General features: G+C 32.3%; 1 protein-coding gene across 1 annotated transcript in view; it reads right to left on the bottom strand.

The window, feature by feature from the left end:
- LOC126668378 (uncharacterized) overlaps positions 1 to 21,817 on the bottom strand; it is a 44,756-nt gene extending 22,939 nt beyond the window's left edge. The window contains exons 1-4 of the mRNA XM_050361584.1: positions 21,790 to 21,817; positions 20,975 to 21,099; positions 20,843 to 20,904; positions 19,471 to 19,557 (exon numbers count right to left, since the gene is read on the bottom strand). Coding sequence (XP_050217541.1) covers positions 19,471 to 19,557; positions 20,843 to 20,904; positions 20,975 to 21,099; positions 21,790 to 21,817 — 302 coding nt within the window. The remainder of the gene's footprint in view (positions 1 to 19,470; positions 19,558 to 20,842; positions 20,905 to 20,974; positions 21,100 to 21,789) is intronic.
- Between the last annotated feature and the right edge of the window lie 769 nt (positions 21,818 to 22,586).

The raw sequence follows: 22,586 nt of genomic DNA, 5'->3' as shown, positions 1-22,586 counted from the left end.
TGTTTCGTAACGTTTGTAAACGTTTGGGTTAAATTGCTAAAAATGTGAAAGGCTTGGTTTTGTTTCGTAAAGTTTGTAAACGTTTGGCTTAAATCGCTAAAAAGGTGAAATGTTTGGATTTGTTTTGTAACGTTTGTAAACGTTTGGATTTATTTCGTAAAGTTATAAACGTATGGTTTTGTTTCATAATGTTTGTAAATGGTTGGCTTAAATCGCTAAAAAGGGGAAACATTTGGTTTTGTTTCGTAACGTTTGTAAACGTTTGGCTTAAAACGCTAAAAAGGTAAAACTTTTACATTTGTTTCGTAACGTTTATAAACGTTTGGCTTTGTTTTATAATGTTTAGAAACATTTTTTTGTTTCATAACGTTTGTCAACGTTTGGCTTAAATTGCTAACAATGTGAGACGTTTGGATTTGTTTCGTAATGTTTGAAACGTTTGGTTTTGTTTCGTAACGTTTGTAAATGTTTGGCTTAAATTGCTAATAATGTGAAAAAGGTGAAACGCTTGGATTTGTTTCGTAACATTTTTAAACGTTTGGGTTAAATTACTAAAAAGGTGAAACGCTTAGTTTTGCTTCGTAAAGTTTGTAAAAGTTGGGCTTAAATTGCTAAAAAGGTGAAGCGTCTGAATTTGTTTCGTATCGTTTGTAAACGTTTGAATTTGTTTCGTAACGTTAGTAAACGTTTGGATTTGTTTCGTAACGTTATAAACGTTTGGTTTTGTGTCGTAACGTTTGTAAATTATTTGCCTAAATCGCTAAAATGGGAAACGTTATTTTTTGTTTCATAACGTTTCTAAATGTTTGGCTTAAAACGCTAAAAAGGCGAAATGTTTACAGTTGTTTCGTAACGTTTTTAAACGTTTGGCTTAAATCGCTAAAAAGGGGGAATGTTTGGTTTTGGTTTCGTAACGTTTGTAAACGTTTGGTTTAAATCGCTAAAAAGGAGAAACGTTTGGATTTGTTTCGTAACGTTTGTACACGTTTGGCTTAAATTGCTAAAAAGGTGAAACGTTTGGTTCTGTTTCATAAAATTTGTAAACATTTGGCTTACATCGCTAAAAAGGGTAAACATTTGGTTTTGGCTCGTAACGTTTGTAAACCTTTTTAGCGATTTGCGAAACGTTTGGTTTTGTTTCGTAACGTTTGTAAACATTTGGCTTAAATCGCTAAAAATGTAAAATGTTTGGATTTATTTCGTAACGCTTGTAAACGTTTGGTTTAAATTGCTAAAAAGGTGAAACGTTTGGTTTTGTTCCCAAACATTTCCAAACGTTTGGCTTAAATCGGTAAAAAGGTGAAACGTTTAGATTTGTTTTGTAACTTATGTAAACGTTTGGCTTAAATTGCTAAAAATGGGAAACGTTTGCATTTGTTTCGTAACATTTTAAACGTTTTGTTTTGTTTGGTAACGTTGGTAAACGTTTGGCTTAAATCGCTAAAAATGTGAAAAATATGAAACGCTTGGATTTGTTTCGCAACGTTTGTCAACGTTTGGCTTAAATTGGTAAAAAAATGAAACGCTTGGTTTTGTTTCGTAACCTTTGTAAACGTTTGGCTTAAATCAATAAAAAACTGAAACATTTGGATTTTTTTCGTAATGTTGGTAAACGTTTGGATTTTTTGGTAACGTTTTAAACGTTTGGTTTTGTTTCGTAACGTTTGTAAACGTTTGGCTTAGATCGCTAAAAAGGTGAAACGTTTGGTTTTGTTTCGTAAAATTTATAAACGTTTGGTTTAAATCGCTAAAAAAGTGAAACGTTTGGATTTGTTTCGTAACATTTGTAACCGTTTGGCTTAAATCGCTAAAAGGGGGAAATGTTTGGTTTTTTACTTAACGTTTGTAAACGTTTGGCTTAAATCGCTAAAAAGGTCAAACGTTTGGATTTATTTCAAAACGTTTGTACACGTTTGGCATAAATTGCTAAAAAGGTGAAACGTTTGGTTTTGTTCCGTAACGTTTCCAAACGTTAGGCTGTAATGGCGTAAATGGTGAAACAATTGCATTTGTTTCTTAACGTTTGTAGACGTTTGGTTTAAATTGCTAAAAATATGAGACGATTGGATTTGTTTCGTAATGTTTGAAACGTTTGGTTTTGTTTCACAACGTTTCAAAACGTTTGGCTTATATTGCTAAAAATGTGAAAAAGGTGAAACACTTGGATTTGTTTCGTAACATTTGTAAACGTTTGGGTTAAATTGCTAAAAAGGTGAAACGCTTGGTTTTGTTTCGTAAAGTTTGTAAACGTTTGGCTTAAATCGCTAAAAAGGTGAAATGTTTGGATTTGTTTTATAACGTTTGTAAACGATTGGTTTTGTTTCGTAAAGTTTGTAAACATTTGGTTTTTGGCTTAAAACGCTAAAAAGGTAAAACTTTTACAAAGGTGAAATGCTTGGTTTTGTTTCCTAAAGTTTGTAAACATTTGGTTTTGTTTCGTAACGTTTGTAAACGTTTGGCTTAAAACGCTCAAAAGGTGAAACTTTTACATTTGTTTCGTAACGTCTGTAAATGTTTGGCTTAAATCCCTTAAAAGGTGAAACATTTGGATTTGTTTCGTAACGTTTGTAAACGTTTGGCATAAATCGCTAAAAAGGTGAATTGTTTGGTTTTGTTTCCTAATGTTTTAAACATTTTGCTTAAATTGCTAAAAAGGTGAAACGCTTGGATTTGTTTCGTAACGTTTGTAACCGTTTGGCTTAAATTTTTAAAAGGGTGAAAAGCTTGGACTTGTTTTGTAACGTTCGTAAACGTTTGGCATAAATCGCTAAAAATGTGAAACGTTTGGATTTGTTTAGTTTTGTTTCGTAATGGTTTAAACGTTTAGTTTTGTTTCGTAACGTTTTTAAACATTTGGCTTAAATCGCTAAAATGGGGAAAGGTGAAATGTTTGGATTTGTTTCATAACATTTGTAAACGTTTGGCTTAAATTGCTAAAAAGGTGAAATGTTTGTATTTGTTTGGTAACGTTGCTAAACGTTACGCTTAAATTGATAAAAAGGTGAAATTTTTTTTGTTACGTTTGTAAATGTTTCACTTAAATTGCTAAAAAGGTGAAACGTTTGGTTTTGTTTCGTAATGTTTGTAAACGTTTTATAAATGTTTGGCTTATATCGCTAAAAAGGTCAAACATTTGGTTTTGTGTCGTAATATTTGTAAACATTCGGCTTAAATCGCTAAAAATGTGAAACGTTACGATTTGTTTCGCAACATTTATAAACGTTTGGCTTAAATTGCTGAAAAGGTGAATCCAAACGTTTGGAGACGTTACGAAACAAAGACAAACGTTTATAAACATTTGGTTTTGTTTCGTTTGTCTTTGTTTCGTAACGTTTGTAAATGTTCGGCTTCAATTGCTAAAAAGGTGAAACGCTTGGATTTGTTCCGTAACGTTTGTAAACGTTTGGTTTAAATTGCTAAAAAGATCAAACGTTTGGATTTGTTTCGTAACGTTTGTAAACGTTTTGCTTAAGTCGCTAAAAACATGAAAGTTTCAGATGTGTTTCTTAACGTTTGTAAACGTTTTGCATAAATTGCTAAAAAGGTGTAACGATTGAATTTTTTTGTAACGTATGTAAACGTTTCGCTTAAATTGCTAAAAAGGTGAAATGCTTGGATTTGTTTTATATCGTTTGTAAACGTTTGGTTTAAATTGCTAAAAGGGGAAACGTTTGTATATGTTTCAAAACATTTGTAAACGTATGGCTAAAATCTCTAAAAAGGGGAAACGTTTGGATTTGTTTCGTAAGGTTTGACTTATACAACTAAAAAGGTGAAATGTTTGGATTTCTATCATAACGTTTATAAACATTTGGCTTAAATCGCTAAAAAGGGGAAATGTTTGGTTTTGGTTTCGTAACGTTTGTAAACGTTTGGCTTAAATTGCTAAAAAGGTGAAAAGTTTGGATTGGTTTCGTAACGTTTGTACACGTTTGGCTTAAATTTCTAAAAAGGCAAAACGTTTGGTTTTGTTTCGTAAAGTTTGTAAACGTTTGGCTTAAATCGTTAAAAAGGTTAAACGTTTGGTTTTGGCTCGTAACCTTTGTAAACCTTTTTAGCGATTTGCTAAACGTTTGGTTTTGTTTCGTGACGTTTGTAAACGTTCGGATTAAAATGCTAATAAGGTGAAACGCTTGGATTTGTTTCGTAACGTTTCTAAACGTTTGGCTTAAATTGCTAAAAAGGTGAATATCATGTTTTGTTTCGTAACGTCTGTAAACGTTTGGCTTAAATCGCTAAAAAGGTTAAACGTATGGATTTGTTTCGTAATGTTTGTAAACGTTTGCCTTAAATCGCTAAAAAGGCGAAACATTTGGATTTGTTTCGTAACGTTTGTAAACGTTTGGCTTAAATCGCTAAAAAGGTGAAACGTTTGGATTTGTTTCGTAACGTTTGTAAACGTTTAGCTTAAATCGCTAAAAGGTGAAACATTTGGATTTGTTTTGTAACGTTTGTAAATGTTTGAAACGTTCGACTTAAATCTCTAAAAAGTCGAAACCTTTGAATTTGTTTTGTAATGTTTGTAAGCGTTTGCTTTAAATCGTTAAATATGTGAAACATTTGGATTTGTTTTGTAAAGTTTTAAACGTTTGGTTTTGTTTCGTAAAGTTTGTAAACGTTTGGCTTAAATCGCTAAAAAGTTTAAACATTTGGTTTTGGTTCGTAACATTTGTAAACCTTTTTAGCGATTTTCCAAACGTTTGGTTTTGTTTCGTAACGTTTGTAAACGTTGGGATTAAATTATAAAAAGGTGAAACGCTTGGATTTGTTTCGTAACGTTTGTAAACGTTTGGCTTAAATTGCTAAAAAGGCGAAACATTTGGTTTTGTTTCATAACTTTTGTAAACGTTTGGCTTAAATCGCTAAAAATGGGGAAATATTTGTATTTGTTTCGTAACATTTGTAAACATTTGGCGTAAATCCCTAATATGGGGAAAAGTTTGGATTTGTTTCGTAATGTTAGTAAACATTTGGCTTAAATCCCTAAAAATGTGAAGCGTTTGGATTTGTTTCGTAATGTTTGGAAACTTTTGGCTTAAATTGCTAAAAAGGTGAAACGCTTGGATTTGTTTCGTAACGTTTATAAACGTTTGGCTTATATCACTAAAATGGGGAAACATTTGGATTTGTTTTGTAACGTTTGTAAACGTTTGGCTTAAATTGCTAAAAAGGTGAAACGCTTGGATTTGTTTAGTAACGTTTGTAAACATTTGGCTTAAATCGCTAAAATGGGGAAACATTTCGATTTGTTTCGTAACGTTTGTAAATATTTGGCTTAAATTGCTAAAACGGTGAAACGTTTGAATTTGTTTTGTAATGTTTGTAAACGTTTGGCTTAAATCGCTAAAAAAGTGAAACGTTTTGATTTGTTTCATAACGTTTGTAAACGTTTGGCTTATATTGCTAAAAAGGTGAAACGTTTAGATTTGTTTTGTAACGTTTTTAAACGTTTGGCTTAAATCGCTAAAAATGCAAGACGTTTGGTTTTGTTTCGTAACATTTGTAAATGTTAGGCTTAAATTGCTAAAAAAAATGAATTGTTTGGATTTATTTCGTCACATTCGTAAACGTTTAGATTAAATTGCCAAAAAGGTGAATCGTTTGGATTTGTTTCGTAAATTTGTTTCGTAACGTTTGTAAAAGTTTGGCTTAAATCGCTAAATGGGGAAACGTTTGGATTTTTTTTCACGACCCGATTCTCGGATCGAGACCGGCGTTAGGGAATGGGAGTGGTTGTTCTGAATCCCGTAGCAAGCCTTAAAATAAAAATCACATTCTTTTAAACGAATGGTTTTAATAATTAATTTCCGAAAACCAAGAGTTAATATTCTGAAAACTGGGTGTAAATGTTTTTCGCGGAATTATTTATAAAAATTCTTTTCCAGTTTAAGCATTTAAAAAAACTGGGTGTTATCGTTTCAAACACAATTGGGATACCATTCCTTCCCGAAACCGATAACCGTTAAAGTTAAACATAACAACTAAATACTTGCAACGTCGGGCCCACTTTAAACATACCATAGCGATGTCATTACAGTTTCCAACTATTTTTTCACACATCTCGGTAATACACATACCCGAGAAGCATCGCAACACAAAAGAGTTTAAGCATGCATACATACACATAATATAAACATACGATGAAATATAAAGCAGAGTTGATACGTGGCAACTCATCGCAACAAAAGCATGCTAGCGTCTGTATATCTAGACTGGTCTACTGCAGCGCTACCAGATACTTTTCACATAATACCACCTGACCCAAAAAGAGACTTCATGAAGCAAGAATATGAAGTCCCATCAATGACAGTCTACGTACCTGAAAAAAAAGTACAACAACATGGGTCAGATATACTGATGAGTTCGCAAGTTTACACACATATATTAAACAAAACAAATACAATTCAAAATACGCATATCAAAATAATGATACCGGTTGGATTTCCACAAACATATATCCATAAAACGTTCGTAAACGCAAATCCTTTAAGTCTCCGTAACTAATCGACAGATTCCGTACGTTCTTTTGCCGTTAGTTTATTCATCCACTAATCCATACAGCGCTAAACCGTACTTTAGCCTGTTTCCAACTTCACTTTAGATCTAACAACAGAACTCTCTCGTTCCGTCGCTGTTAATCTTTAGATCGTTCGACGGGGCCAGTTTCGCCACTGTGTCGTCAATCTGTTCGGGGTTCTAGACCGTCGTCTCAGAACTCTCCCACCATGTCTAGGCCGTCGCCTTAGACTTACCATTCACATTCACGCATTACTTAAAAATAAAATACGTATCTCCCTTTATCTAGTGATCACTTAGCTTTATTACCGCCTAATAGAAGGCACGTTTCGTTAAGTCAAATCCAGATCATATTTTATCTGTTTCAAAATTCACATCTTTGAAATATATATATATATATATATATATATATATATATATATATACCACGATATAATTTAAAAATACTTAAAATATTTATAATAATTATATTCTCTTATTAGAGTAAAATATTTTTATTATTTTAATACGTGCATGTAAAAATGTAAACTCACAGACTGTAGTCCACAAAATAATTTTAAGCCGCGTTATTCCATCGCTAGCTTCTCGGTCTATTTCAACTGACACCTTGTAGATACGCTCCTCCAAAGATTGACATTTCGTCACACCTTAACGTTCGAGTAGATTCCTGGAAGAAAACGCTTTATTCTAAGATTTGACCCTAACAAACTATACGAATACAACACTAATCGTATTTCACAACGTACGAAGTCCTTTCTAATTATCGGGAACTTAGGAATTTTAATTTAAATCAAAGTCCGGTTCGGTTCATTCTACCTTCTCTATATCAATTTACCATTTTGCCCTTTCACTATTATTTATAGTCTTTATTAATTCCCCTAATGTCAAATGAATCATAATCCTCTAATTAAAATTTCAATTTTAATTAAATAGTAATTGATTCATAACTTTACAATAGTCCATATAGAAAATATGACTTTTGGGTTTAAACAAAATTTAAAAATTTACAATTTTATTTAAACTAAACAAATTTAGACCTATCATACATTCTAGGTCCATTTAATTCCATTAAATAAAATATAAGCCTTTAAACTTTTATAAAATACATTTTAGTCTTTTATTTATATTTTATTTAATCCATTAAATTTATTTAAGTCCATATTTTAACATTAAGTCATGTCTACAGTATTTAGTCCAAGGTCCTATTCTGGAACTCCATTCAATCGGTCTTGGTCCTTAACGGTTTGGGTTTGGATTTTTAACCCAACCGTGCCGTGGCTCGGTAGAACAAAGCCACCGTGCTCCATTCACCGGCCGGTAGTGCTTCGCCGACCAGTACCCCATCTCTCTATCACCTAATCACCAAAAATTCATAACAATTAATTTCAATTCATTATAAATTTAGCATTTCTAAAATCTCATGCCATAGATTTAATCATCAACCTAATTAACCAACACTTGGTTAATTACTAGACTAAGCATACAATTATAAACAATCAATACCAAATAATTTCTCACAAAATTTATCCAACAATGCTTACACTATTCGGCCAACACACCACAATTTAGCACTTAGTATTTTTAGCTACTTTAACATGCCAACATATTTATAAACACCATTTTAACCAAATGAAAATTATATCTATCTCACCATTTCACACCTTAACATTTCCATCAAAATTTAGCAATTTTTACACTACATAAATCCATGCCATTTTTCAATATTTATTCGGCCAACACATATTTAATTAACCACTAACATTCTAACAAATTCCACATATATTTATGCCTCCTAAATCATTCAATCACAAATAGTTCATACAATATTTTCACAAATTATGCCTATTTCACCCTATCATTTATTCGGCCAACAATATACAAAGATTCAATATTAACCAGAAACATTTATCATACAATTTCACAAAAGCAATTTAAAACACCCTATTACATAAAAAATCTAAAGCATTGAACAAGACATAAATTCCATAAAAAATTTACCCACAAATCATAAAATTAGGGGTAAAGTCATAAAAATTCACGAACTTTACATGTTTTCTCATGTTAATCATGCATTTTAAATTTTCTCATTTTCATGCACGAACTACCACTTTTTCTCAAATTCATGCACGGTGCTGATGTGTCACGGCTCCATTGGTGTAATTCGCTGAGGTGGAGGTCATTTTACACAAATTAATGAGTGCCACCTCAACACCATGTATGAATTTGAAAAAAAAGTGGTAGTTCGTGTATGAAAATGAGAAAATTTAAACCTCGTGATTAAAATGAGAAAACGTGTAAAGTTCGTGATTTCTTTTTTTAACATTAACCCTAAAATTTACCTTAAAAATTCTTATACATATTCGGCATTTTTCAATTAAATTAACTTAAACATTTAACTTTCCAATAAACCATTTCAATCTAAGATTCAACAATTTACAAATCAAATTTTCAATTGTTGACCCATATATTTCGGCAATATCAAAATGACCAAGTTAAAAAATTAATTTTTTTCTTCGATATTTTATGATCAACATAGTAAATTCTATTATCACCCCCAACTATATTATTTCCAGATTTTTCTTAGATTAAAAATACCCTCTTAATAAACCATTTAAACCATAAATTTACTATAGAAATACATCCATTAATAAGTGAAATTTTCAAGTTTTTTTTCTCAAAGTTCTTCAACAAATATTTGGCCATTACCAACAAATTTTTCTCCTTTTTATCTCTTACTTAAATAACTTTATTTAACTTAAAAATTCCATAAAATACCCAATTTTCAAAAATTTCAGCTTTTTAACTATTATAAATGGCTCTTGAAATCATTTAAGAATTTTAACTCTTAGGTATAAAAAATACTTGGATTAATTCGAAATTAACCTTTACCCATTTCTTTGATGACCTCAACTTATTTAAAAACCCTATTGCATGTAAATTTCAAGTCTTAAAAATCTATTTTTTTTAAATCCGAAATTTCTTTTAAAATTCAAGACCCACATTTTTTGATCATGGCAAAGACTCAAACTTTACAAAGAAAATCAAATTTTAAGCACACCCCCACAATTCATCAAGAACACAAAAGAGAGAATTTTCTTTAAAACAGTAACATTAAATCAAGTACAAACATAAAGTTAATTTAGTTCTTACCTTAAGGAGCTTGAAAAAAAGGAAAAGATGGTATTTTAGCCTAAGGTAGATTCGGCCAAAGTAAAAGGTATTTTATTTTTTCCTATTTTTAGATCATAATTTAAATTTTGTCTTAATAAATTAAAAAGTCTCTTTACTAAAGTGACATATAGACATGCATGTTTGACACATGTATTCCATGTGTCCTTATCCTCTTAAATATAAATATTTCCCTTGTCGTTTTACTATTTATGATAATAAAACAATTTCCAATCATTATTTTGTCGGTTTTCGAAAAAATACAAAATCTTTTCTTGAAAACCGTTTCCGTCTCATTTTTATTTTATTCAAACCCCAAATACATTAAACTCCGTGATAAATCGACATTTTAATATTTTAACCAAATTTACTTGTTATGGCCGAAATTACCAAAATGCCACCCATGTAAAATAATTAAATCACATAATTACTCATGCACACACACAAACACGTAAAATTCTTAAATAATTATTATAACTTAATTAGAACCTTAATCGATATCAAAAATATCGCTTCGTAGGCTATAAGTTCCCAATAAAATTTCCAATTTTATCCTTTTCTTTAAAAATTCCATACACACCAAATATGGGTATTACATTCACTCCCCCTTATAAAAATTCGTCCTCGAATTTTCATAATCCCTTTTTCTAACTCACAACACCTTATTTCTCCTTTTAACTTATTTTTCTCATTTCGGAACCCCTTTCCGAATCAATTATACTTGTCTTGACCATCGTAAATCTACTATAGGTCATTACCAAATTTATTTTATTTACTTAACATAAACTTACTATGAAATTCAAACTATGATCATCTCATATTTTAGGTTAATTTTATTGCCAACTAAAATTATCAAAATTAAAATATCTTGATTTTTAGCCTTTGCTAGGTTTGCCTTTTAACCTAATCATCATTTTTTTTGTTCAATAATTAAATAATGTCTCGATTATTTTATTTACTGCTACCCTTTATAAAGTTATCCATGGTTAATATTACCATTTTTAAATTTTTCTTTGATTGCTTTAAATCTATTATGGTCAATAAGCTAAAATACAAGTGCCATTATTACCCTAAAAATCAACTATACAAAATGTCTTATTTTTTTAACAGAGTACTTGCCCGCTTTTGCTTACGTTGAAACAAAAAAAAAATTCATAAAATAATTGGTCGATACTATTTTAAAATCCCACGAAAAATAAAATTTATTTTCATAACGTTTGTAAATGTTTGGTTTTGTTTCGAAACGCTTGTAAACATTTCGCTTAAATCGCTAAAAATCTAAATGTTTAGTTTTGTTTCGTAACGTTTTAAACGATTGGTTTTGTTTCGTAACGTTTGTAAACGTTTGGCTTAAATTGCTAAAAAGGTAAAACGTTTTGATTTGTTTCGTAACGTTTATAAACGTTTTGCTTAAATTGCTAAAAATGTGAAACGTTTGGATTTGTGTAGCAACGTTTTAAACGTTTGGATTGGTTTCGTAACGATTGTAAACGTTTGTTTCGCAACGTTTTAGCTATTTGTTTCGTAATGTTAGTAAATGTTTGGCTTAAATCGCTAAAATGGGGAACCGTTTGGATTTGTTTCGTAACTTTTGTAAACATTTGGCTTAAATTTCTAAAAAGATGAAACGTTTGAATTTATTTCGTAACATTTGTAAACAATTGGCTTAAATCGTTAAAAATGTGAAACATTTGGTTTTGTTTCGTAACGTGTGTAAACGTTTGGCTTAGATCGCTAAAAAGGTGAAACGTTTGGATTGTTTCGTAACGTCTGTAAACGTTTGGCTTAAATTGCTAAAATGGGAACCGTTTGGATTTGTTTCATAAATGTGTTTCATCAATGTTTGTAAACGTTTGGTTTAAATCGCAAAAATGGGGAAACATTTGGATTTGTTTCGTAACGTTTGTAAACGTTTGGCTTAAATCGCTAAAAAGGTGAAACGTTTGGATTTGTTTCGTTACGTTTGTAAACGTTTGGAAAATCCAAAAATTTCACCATTTTAGCGATTTTAACCAAACATTTACAAAATTACGAAACAAATCCAAATGTTTTACCTTTTTAGCAATTTAAGGCAAATGTTTACAAATGTTACAAAACAAATCCAAGCGTTTCACCTTTTTAGCAATATAAGCCAAACAAATCCAAACATTTCCCCTTTTTAGCGATTTAAGCCAAACGTCTACAAACGTTTTAATACAAATCCAGACATTTAAAATTTTACGAAACAAATTCAAGCGTTTCACCTTTTTAGCAATTTAAGCCAAATGTTTACAAACGTTACGAAATAAGTCCAAACGTTTCACTTTTTTAGCAATTTAAGCAAAACTTTACGAAACATAACCAAACGTTTAACCTTTTTAGCGATTTAAGCCAAATGTTTACAAACAAAACGTTTACAAATGTTACGAAACTAATCCAAGCATTTATAACGTTACGAAACAAAACCAAACGTTTCCCCTTTCTAGCGATTTAAGCCAAACGTTACGAAATAATCCAAGAGTTTCACCTTTTTAGCAATTTAAGCCAAATGTTTACAAACGTTACAAAACAAATCCAAACGTTTCACCTTTTTAGCGATTTAAGCCAAACGTTTACAAACGTTATGAAACAAATCCAAACGCTTATCCCTTTTAGTGATTTAAGCCAAAAGTTTACAAAGGTTATGAAACAAAACCAAACGTTTCACGTTTTTAACGATTAAAGCCAAATGCTTATAAACGTCACGAAACAAAACCAAACGTTTAAAATGTTACGAAACAAATCGAAACGTTTCACATTTTTAGCGATTTAAGCCAAACGTTTACGAAACAAATCTAAGGTTTCACCTTTTTAGCAATTTAAGCCAAACGTTTACAAATGTTACGAAACAAATCCAAGCGTTTCACCTTTTTAGCAATTTAAGCCTAACGTTTACAAACGTTTCGAAAAAAACCAAACGTTTACAACAGTCACGAAAAAAACCAAATGTTTACAACCGTTATGAAACAAATGCAAACGTTTACAAACGTTATGAAACAAAGCCAAACATTTACAAACGTTATGAAACAAATCCAAATGTTTCACCTTTTTAGCAATTTAAGCCAAATGTTTACAAACGTTATGAAACAAATCCAAGCGTTTCAACTTTTTAGTAATTTAAGCCAAACGTTTACAAACGTTACGAAACAAATCCAAACATTTCTTCTTTTTAGCAATATAAGCCAAACGTTTCAAAGGTTATGAAACAAAACCAAACGTTTCACCCTTTTGGCGATTTAAGCCAAACCATTACAAAAGTTATGAAACAAAACCAAATGTTTCACCTTTTTAGCGATTTAAGCAAAACGTTTACAAACGTTACGAAACAAAACCAATTGTTTCACCTTTTTAGCAATTTAAGTCGAACGTTTAAAAACGTTACGGAACAAAACCAAATGTTCCACCTTTTTAGAGATTTAAGCCGAAAGTTTACAAACGTAACGGAATAAATCCAAGCGTTTCACCTTTTTCGCGATTTAAGCCGAACATTTACAAACGTTACGCAAAAAATCGAAGCGTGTCACCTTTTTAGCAATTTAAGCCGAATATTTACAAACGTTTCGAAAAAAATCCAAGTGTTTCACCTTTTTGGCAATTTAAGCCAAACATTTACAAACGTTATGAAACAAATCCAAGCGTTTCACCTTTTTACCAATTTAAGCCAAACGTTTACAAACGTTACGAAATAAATCCACACGTTTCACCTTTTTAGCTATTTAAGCCAAAAGTTTACAAACGTTACGAAACAAATCAAAACGTTTCACCTTTTTAGGGATTTAAGACAAAGTTTTACAAATGTTACGGAACAAATCCAAACGTTTCATCTTTTTAGCGATCTAAGCCAAACGTTTACAAACATTACGAAACAAATCCAAATGTTTCACCTTGTTAGCGATTTAAGCCAAACGTTTACAAATGTTTTGAAAGGTGAAACGTTTGGCTTATATCGCTAAAAAGGTGAAACATTTGGTTTTGTTTCGTAACTTTGTAAATGTTTGGTTTAAAAAATTGCTAAAAAGGTGAAACACTTGGATTTGTTCCGTAACTTTTGTAAACGTTTGGCTTAAATCGCTAAAAATGTGAAACAATTGGATTTGTTTCGTAACCTTTGTAAACGTTTGGCTTAAATCGCTAAAAAGGTGAAACATTTAGATTTGTTTCGTAATGTTTGTAAACGTTTGGCTTAAATCGCTAAAATGGGGAAACGTTTGGTTTTGTTTCGTAACATTTGTAAACGTTTGGCTTAAATCGCTAAAACGGTGAAATGTTTGGATTTGTTTCGTAACGTTTGTAAACGTTTGGCTTAAATTGCTAAAATGGGGAAACGTTTGGATTTGTTTCATAACGTTTGTAAACGTTTGACTTATATCGCTAAAAAGGGGAAACGTTTGGATTTGTTTCGTAACATTTGTAAACGTTTGGCTTAAATTACTAAAAGGGTGAAACACTTGGATATGTTTCGTAACGTTTGTAAACGTTTGGTTTTGTTTTGTAACATTTGTAAACGTTTGGCTTAAATCACTAAATACAGGAAACGTGTGGTTTTGTTTCGCAGCGTTTTAACACCAAACGTTTAAATGAATTTAGGGATTTGTTTCGTAACGTTTACCTTTTTAGCGATTTTAGCAAAACGTTTACAAATGTTACGAAACAAAACCAAACGTTTCACCTTTTTAGCGATTTAAGCCAAATGTTTACAAACGTTACGAAACAAAACCAAACGATTATAAATGTTACGAAATAAATCCAAACGTTCCTCCTTAAGCCAAACATTTACAAACGTTACGAAACAAATCCAACGTTTCACCTTTTTAGCGATTTAATCTAAACGTTTACAAACGTTACGAAACAAAACCAAACGATTACAAATGTTACGAAATAAATCCAAACGTTCCTCCTTAAGCCAAACATTTACAAACGTTACGAAACAAATCCAAACGTTTCACCTTTTTAGCGATTTAATCTAAACGTTTACAAACGTTACGAAACAAAACCAAATGTTTAAAACGTTACGAAAGAAATCCAAGCGTTTCCCCTTTTTAGCAATTTAAGCCAAACGTTTACAAACGTTACGAAACAAAACCAAATGTTTCACCTTTTTAGTGATTAAAGCCAAACGTTAACAAACGTTACGAAAAAAACCAAACGTTTAAAATGTTACGAAACAAATCCAAATGTTTCATACTTTTAGATATTTAAACCAAACGTTTACGAATGTTGCGAAACAAAACCAAACGTTTCCCCATTTTAGCGATTTAAGCCAAACGTTTACAAATGTTACGAAACAAATCCAAATGTTTTCACCTTTTTAGCGATTGAAGCCCAACGTTTACAAATGCTACGAAACAAATACAATTGTTTCATATTTTAGCTATTTAAGCCAAACGTTCACAAACGTTACGGAATAAAACCAAACGTGTCATATTTTTAGCAATTTTAGCCAAACGTTTACAAACATTACGAAACTAATCTAAACGTTTCTCCTTTTTATCGGTTTAAGTCAAACGTTTACAAACGTTACAAAATAAATCCAAAGGTTTCATATTTTTAGCGATTTAAGCCAAACTATTATAAACGTTACAGAACAAAACCAAACGTTCACAAAACCAAATGTTTCACCTTTTTAGCGATTTAAGGCAAACATTTACTAAACAAAACCAAACGTTTCCCTATTTTAGCGATTTATGCCAAACGTTTACGAACGTTACGAAACAAATCCAAATGTTTCCCCTTTTTAGCGATTTAAGCCAAACGTTTATAAACGTTACGAAACAAATCCAAACGTTTCCCCATTTTGGCAATTTAAACCAAACGTTTACAAACGTTACAAAACAAATCCAAACGTTTCACCTTTTTAGCAATTTATGCCAAACGTTTACAAACGGTACAAAAACAAATCCAAACGTTTCACCTTTTTAGCGATTGAAGCCAAACATTTACAAACATTACAAAACAAATCTAAACGTTTCACCTTTTTAGCGATATAAGCCAAACGTTTACAAACGTTATGAAACAAATCCAAGAATTTCACCTTTTTAATGATTTAAGTGAAACGTTTACAAACGTTATGAAATAAATCCAAACGTTTCATATTTTTAGCAATTATAGCCAAACGTTTACAAACGTTACAGAACAAAACCAAACGTTTGGATTTGTTCTGTAACGTTTGTAAACGTTCGGCTTAAATCGCTAAAAAGGTGAAACGTTTGGTTTTGTGAACGTTTGGCTTAAATCGCTAAAAAGGTGAAACGTTTTGATTTGTTTCGTAAAGTTTGTAAATATTTGGCTTAAATCGACAAAACATAACGTTTACAAAAGTTACGAAACAAATCCAAGCATTTTCCTATTTTACTGATTTCAGCCAAACATTTACAAACGTTACGAAACAAATCTAAATGTTGCACATTTTTAGCGATTTACAGTAAACATTTACAAAAGTTACGAAACAAATCTAAACGTTTTACGTTTTTTGCGATTTAAACCAAACATTTACAAACGTTACGGAACAAAACCAATGTTTCCCATTTTTAGCGATTTAAGCCAGACGTTTGCAAACGTTACGAAATAAATCCAAACGTTTCACTTTTTTAACGATATAAGCCGAACGTTTACAAACGTTACAAAACAAAATCAAACGTTTCCCCTTCTTAGCGATTTAAGCCAAACGCTTATAAACGTTACGGAATAAATCCAAACATTTCACCTTTTTAGCGAGTTAAGGAGAAACGTTTATCAGCGTTTGGATTTGTTTCGTAACGTTTGTAAACTTTTGGCTTAAATCGTTAGAAAGGGGAAATGTTTGGATTGGTTTCGTATCGTTTGTAAATGTTTGGCTTTGTTTCGTAACGTTTGTAAATGTTTGGCTTAAATAGCTAAAAATATGAAACGTTTGGATTTGTTTCGTAACGTTTTAAATGTTTGGCTTAAATCGCTAAAAAGGTGAAACGCTTGGATTTGTTTGGTAACGTTTGTAAACTTTTGGCATAAATCGCTAAAAAGGTAAAACGTTTAGTTTTGTTCTGTAACGTTTGTAAACGATTGCCGTAAATCGCTAAAAATGTGAAACTTTTGGATTTGTTTTGTAAGGTTTGTAAACGTTTGGCTTAAATTGCTAAAAAGGCGAAACAATTGGATTTGTTTCGCAACGTTTGTAAATGTTTGGCTTAAATCGCTAAAAAGGTAAAACAATTGGATTTGTTTCGTAACGTTTGTAAACGTTTGGCTTAAATCGCTAAAATTGGGAAACGTTTGGATTTGTTTCGTACTGTTTTAAACGTTTGGCTTAAATCGCTAAAATTGGGAAACATTCGAATCTGTTTCGTAACGTTTGTAAATGTTTGGCTTAAATCGCTAAAATTGGGAAACATTTGGATTTGTTTCGTAATGTTTGTAAACGTTTGACTTAAATCGCTAAAAAGGGGAAACGTTTGGATTTGTTTCGTAACGTTTGTAAACGTTTGGCATAAATCGCTAAAAAGGCGAAACGTTTGGAATGTTTTGCTTTGTTTAGTAACGTTTGTGAACGTTTGGCTTAAATCGCTAAAAATTTGAAACGTTTGGATTTCTTTCGTAACGTTTTATACGTTTGGCTTAAATCGCTAAAAAATTGAAACGCTTGGATTTGTTTCCTAACGTTTGTAAACGTTTGGCTTAAATCGATAAAAAGGGGAAACGTTTGTTTTTGTTCCGTAACGTTTGTAAACGTTTGACTTAATTTGCTAAAATTGTGAAAAGTTTGGATTTGTTTGGTAACGTTTTAAACGTTTGGCTTAAATTCGTAGCGTTTGTAAACGTTTGGCTTCAATTCGCTAAAAAGGTGAAACGTTTTAATACCCAAATATTTAAAATAATTAAATTGTGCAACGTGTCGTAAATTCCGATAAATTAAATTAATATGGATTTAATTAAATATTATTGGGAATTTACACTAATTTTCATTAAGAATATTAGCGGTATTTGAGAAAAAAGTTAGAAAATTAATATAAAATAAAATATAAATCCCGTGATGGAAATTATTTCGCCAAGGTCCGCGAAATATTTTATACTAATAGTAGTAAAAGTTTCGAGTCAATCGGAGACTTTTTTAAAATTGGACGCGGATGCATATTGGGCTAAATTTTAATTTTTGAATAGTTTAAGGACAAAGTGTAAATTAGCCAATTATGCTTCGAGAATAGAAATTAGAAGATTATTGACGGATTGGATTAGTACTATTTATTTTGATATAAATAATACGTAAGTAATTGAGTTAAAGTGAATAATTAACCGTTTGGTTAAAAGGATAAGTTTGAAAGTGAAATGGTATAAGTTAAAGAAATGAAGGATTAAAGTGGCAAATTTTCCAAGATATATAAATATGAATAAGGAAAGAAAGAATAGGAATCAGATGATTCCAGAAATGAGGAGAAAGCATCAGAAAGGAAGAAAATGGCGATTACTTCGATCCGTCGCTGTTTCGCCGTTTCTCGACCAAATCACGCGTTTTTTATATCGATTTGTTCGGAATTCAATCCTCTATCATATTCAAGCTCTAAATCAAGGTAATATTTTCGTTGTGGTTTCTGAAATCGAAGTTTAGAGGGTTGTTTCATTTTTAAACGAATCGAACGAATTGTAATCACATTTCTATTGTTGCTTTGATGAATTTGGAGTTGAGTTTGTCTTAAAATGAGATAGGAGCATGATGAAATCAAATTAGAGCATGTCGGAGCGGCTCGTAAGCGGCGTGCGAAAGCACGGCCGTACTGTGCGCAAGCACAGTACGGTGTGCGATCGCACACGAAGGTGTGCGAGCGCACACAACCTCTCGTGCGCTCATACAACCCACAAACCTACCCGTTGGGGCGTTCTCGCCCCATTAAGACCTAGTTTTCGAATTTTAAATTGTCGGACGTTGAAAAGGAAATATGGACCCCGAAAACAATAAATTTGGATATCGAACATGACGTGTTCAATTAGGATTTCGTGATATAAGGAACCTATGATTGAAAATCAATAAACCAGAGATATAACAAGTATCTCGACTAAGTGTTAGAACACGATCAAAGTTAAGAGACATATTTGGAATACGATCGTGCTAACCTAAGATTATAACTTAGGCTTTTATAACTAAGTTTACGTTTATGAATTAAACGTACGTATGATTTGAATAGGAAATGGCTATATCGACGAGCTATTAGACCGACGAGCTATTATAAAAGTTATTTTTATATATTATGATTTTATACATCGCATTTATATGATTTGATGACTTGATTACTTGAATGATAGTTTGAGCTGAGACTCTAGTATGCGATCCGAAGAAACTAGCTACCTATTGGGTGTCAATAGGCTGCGTGATCACGAGTAATTAAGTCAGTCTAGTGTGCCTAGATTGTCATTAAGATTATGAAATGCGCATATGATATGAATGTGATACGAGAGTGAACTCGGTTAAAGTAACCCTAGCAACGTATCTAGTGGGTTGGACCCACCATTTGGGATTAAGAGGTTGGTCGCGGCTGACGTGGTTGAGTTGAGCTATTCTCAGGCCGAACCATTTGGATCAGTTTGATTTGAACATTCTTATGCCTTGTTAAGTTTTAGGCTTTTAGTTTCGAACGGATCAAATGCTTGATTATATGTATTTTTATTCTAAGGCTTTATTTGAAATGCGATGTTATATTTTTATAATACCGTTAGTAATTTGCAAGCTCACTCAGTATTTTCCCAAATACTGACCCCTCACTTTTGATGTCTTTCAGGTAGTTGGGGTCGGATCAGACAGACCATCTCTTTTGTGCCAGAAGTCTTCCAGGCTTGCACAAAGTATGAGCCCCTTTCTGTGCAGCAGTAGTATACGGTATGAATACCAACCTAGTATAGGAAGGTCTTTTCACATAAGGTATATGCCTTAAGTTAGGCTACACCGTTTACGATTATGACCCATATGTACAAGTCGACAAGTGGGCTAGTCCGTACGTGGTACAGAAGTGAGACGCCCTTATGTATTATGTCGAATGATTGGTGTATATATATATAACGTTGCTTCCGTTTATACTTATATCTTATTTGTTTAATCGCGAAAAATTTTATAGTGGTTTTAGGCTTGCTACGGGTTCCGGAGCTACCACTCCCGTTCCCTAGCACCGGTCTCGGCTCAATATATTGGGTCGTGATAATTATGATATCAGAGTAGTTGGTCCAGTTACCTCTGCTAATATGTGTTTTGTTGGTTAAGTGACCTAGGAACTACTGCAGCTGTAGAGTTGTGTTCTGTCTGATCCAAGTAGTTTGCATTGTTTGTTTGTGATAAGAGTGATAGATTAGTTTGTTAAATGTTGTTTATTTCGCGGTGCCATGCTTATACGAGATAAATACGCGTGTTTGTTTTCATTAGGATATGCATACGCGACATGCATATCCAGATGGACTCTCGGAGAGATGTAATGCCTCCTATGAGTCGAATGTAGTAGATAGTATTATGACTCGATAGTCAGGCGTATGTAGTTAGCATCGAATAGCGCGAAAGATGCTGTCAAAAGGGATTAATCGGGACGCCAAGACGTGTATGAAAGAGATATGAAGCTATAGTAGTAGGAGAACTTGCCGGATACAGAGTTTAAAGGTCTAGAGAGCTTACAAAACTCCAAGTTTATAACTTTCTAAGGTATTTGTTTAAACGATTTGGAAAGCATAATTGTGCCTAGACCCGATACAGAAATGTATGATTTCCACGACATTGATAGGAATGAATCACTACATACATTATTAATAAAGAGAATGATAAATGAAGACATGCATTGATAGAACATGCATCATGTGCATTGTGGACATACACAAGGTGAGTTGTGGCAACTCTTTGGGGATGAGAGACGTCATCACCCTAGTGCACAATTTTGCTAATGTTTTAATGGAATTTTGATATAACTTTCAAAATGATTCGTTTTGTTAGAAAGAGTTTTGTTTTTATGTAAGTATACTTAGACCAGAACTCTGTAACGACAATGAAATGCTCGAGATCAAGTTGCGATCAAGGCCACCAGAAGAACGAACACGTGTAGTCGCGAGGACATAGGATTATGCTTCTATATATAGACTTAGCATTGATTGAATGGACTAGAGCACGACTAGAATAATATATATTCGGATAATAATGTACATCCGATTAGTTATAAGCGATAATGTAAGTGCTCTTTTTGTCGACACATCGAGGGTATCAAACTACGAGACAAGAAGAGAAGTGTATTAGAAGAATGAAGTTTATATATGAGAAGCGAATGATAAGATGTACGTGAGTAGCGAAATGTAATTGATTGAACGATGAACTGGGATGTTCCCATCTATAAACGAAATGATTAGGACACCATGCTACAACAGGAGGATAGTCGAATATAGAAATCGACTCATAGCTTATACCTTGAAGATAAAAGATTACCCATATGGAAGAATGATGTGAACATTGCGTGATATTAGAGTCGCCAGGCTTAGTAAGACCGTGACAACTCTTTATAGAGCCGTTGGATCAAGTTGTCACTGGAACTCGATGTTTCTAAGATGGTTACCTAAGTATTTACCGTTGCGATCGTCAAACCAAGGACTTGAATTAGTTTTATTAAAAATATCAATGGAGGATATATACGGATAAAAGCGACGAGCCAAGAGGGCGTGTGACGAGAATACGAAATACAGAGTATGGAATTGGATTAACTAAGTATAGTTAATGTCAGTTTTGCATGGGAATGAATTGTTTAAAGTGTAAGATTTGGCTTGCTAAGTATAGCCAACACCAACCCCGCATGAGAATGAATATTTGAAGTTATACGATAAGAAAGATCAAGAGATAAATGACAAGTGTTGCAATAAGTGAGTTAGAAGTTGGAACTTCCATAAGGTTGCGATTATAAAGCAAATGAAAAGATTGGAGCAAGTTTAAGTGTGATAGAGGTACGCAAAGCATGGGATCTTAAGTTTCTAGTTTGGCTAATAAGGAGTAAAGTGCATAGCGCGATTGATGTAGAAGATTAATTGTAATCCTTGAAAAGATAGATACATTATGTAGCGTTAAACGTATCGAACATATGGATGAGGCTTTATGTGTCGAGATACTTGAAAGGATGTGAAGGAAAGACTCCATATCAGAACTGGGTCATACTAAAAAAAGTGATATCAGATAAATCGAATGGGAAATAAGAAGTGAAAGTAAGGTATGCCAAAGACATATGACATGTATGATAAGGTATAAGAATTCAAAGGTAGATTATGGATAGTAGGAGATCAGTTAAAGTGACAAGTATCAAGAAAGTACGAACAACTTGCGCATGTCACAAAGAATTTGATAAGGAGTTATTGAGAAATGAAAAAGATAAAGTCACGTGGAAAGATGATGAGAGAATTAGGTGGAAAATATTCTATGTAGTTGTGACAACATAGGAACAAAAAGGGATAAATATAATACAAATATATGATTAACCCTAATGGCAGTCACAATGTCAGTAAGAGTAAAATAAGTGGATATGCGTGTGGCCGAGAACGTAGCACGTCGAGTAATTTGAACGGAATAGGCTGCGACACTCTATCGATAATCGATGTTAAAGGTGCTAAAGCAAGAAGTCCAAGTTATATGAGATATGATGAAGACGAATATAAGGAGTTTAAGAAAAGATGATCGAGAAACACGATAAGAGCAAGAGCATAGAATAAAAAGAGAAGTTTCATAGGATTATAGCACCAAAGCTATTAATCCTGATGATTTATTAAGAATACAAAGTCGAAGAGATATCGAAAAAGAAACACATGTACGGTAGAGATGAAAGAAAGAAGCTGCCAATGGAATTAATAAGATTATGGATAGTAAGAAAAGCTAAACCTAAAGCTACATGATAACAAAAGGAGATAGTTTGGAA

Source organism: Mercurialis annua, linkage group LG2 (assembly GCF_937616625.2).
Source record: "Mercurialis annua linkage group LG2, ddMerAnnu1.2, whole genome shotgun sequence".
Taxonomy (NCBI): domain Eukaryota; kingdom Viridiplantae; phylum Streptophyta; class Magnoliopsida; order Malpighiales; family Euphorbiaceae; genus Mercurialis; species Mercurialis annua.
Note: the sequence above shows the minus strand (reverse complement) of the source record. Positions and strands in the feature narration are given on the sequence as shown.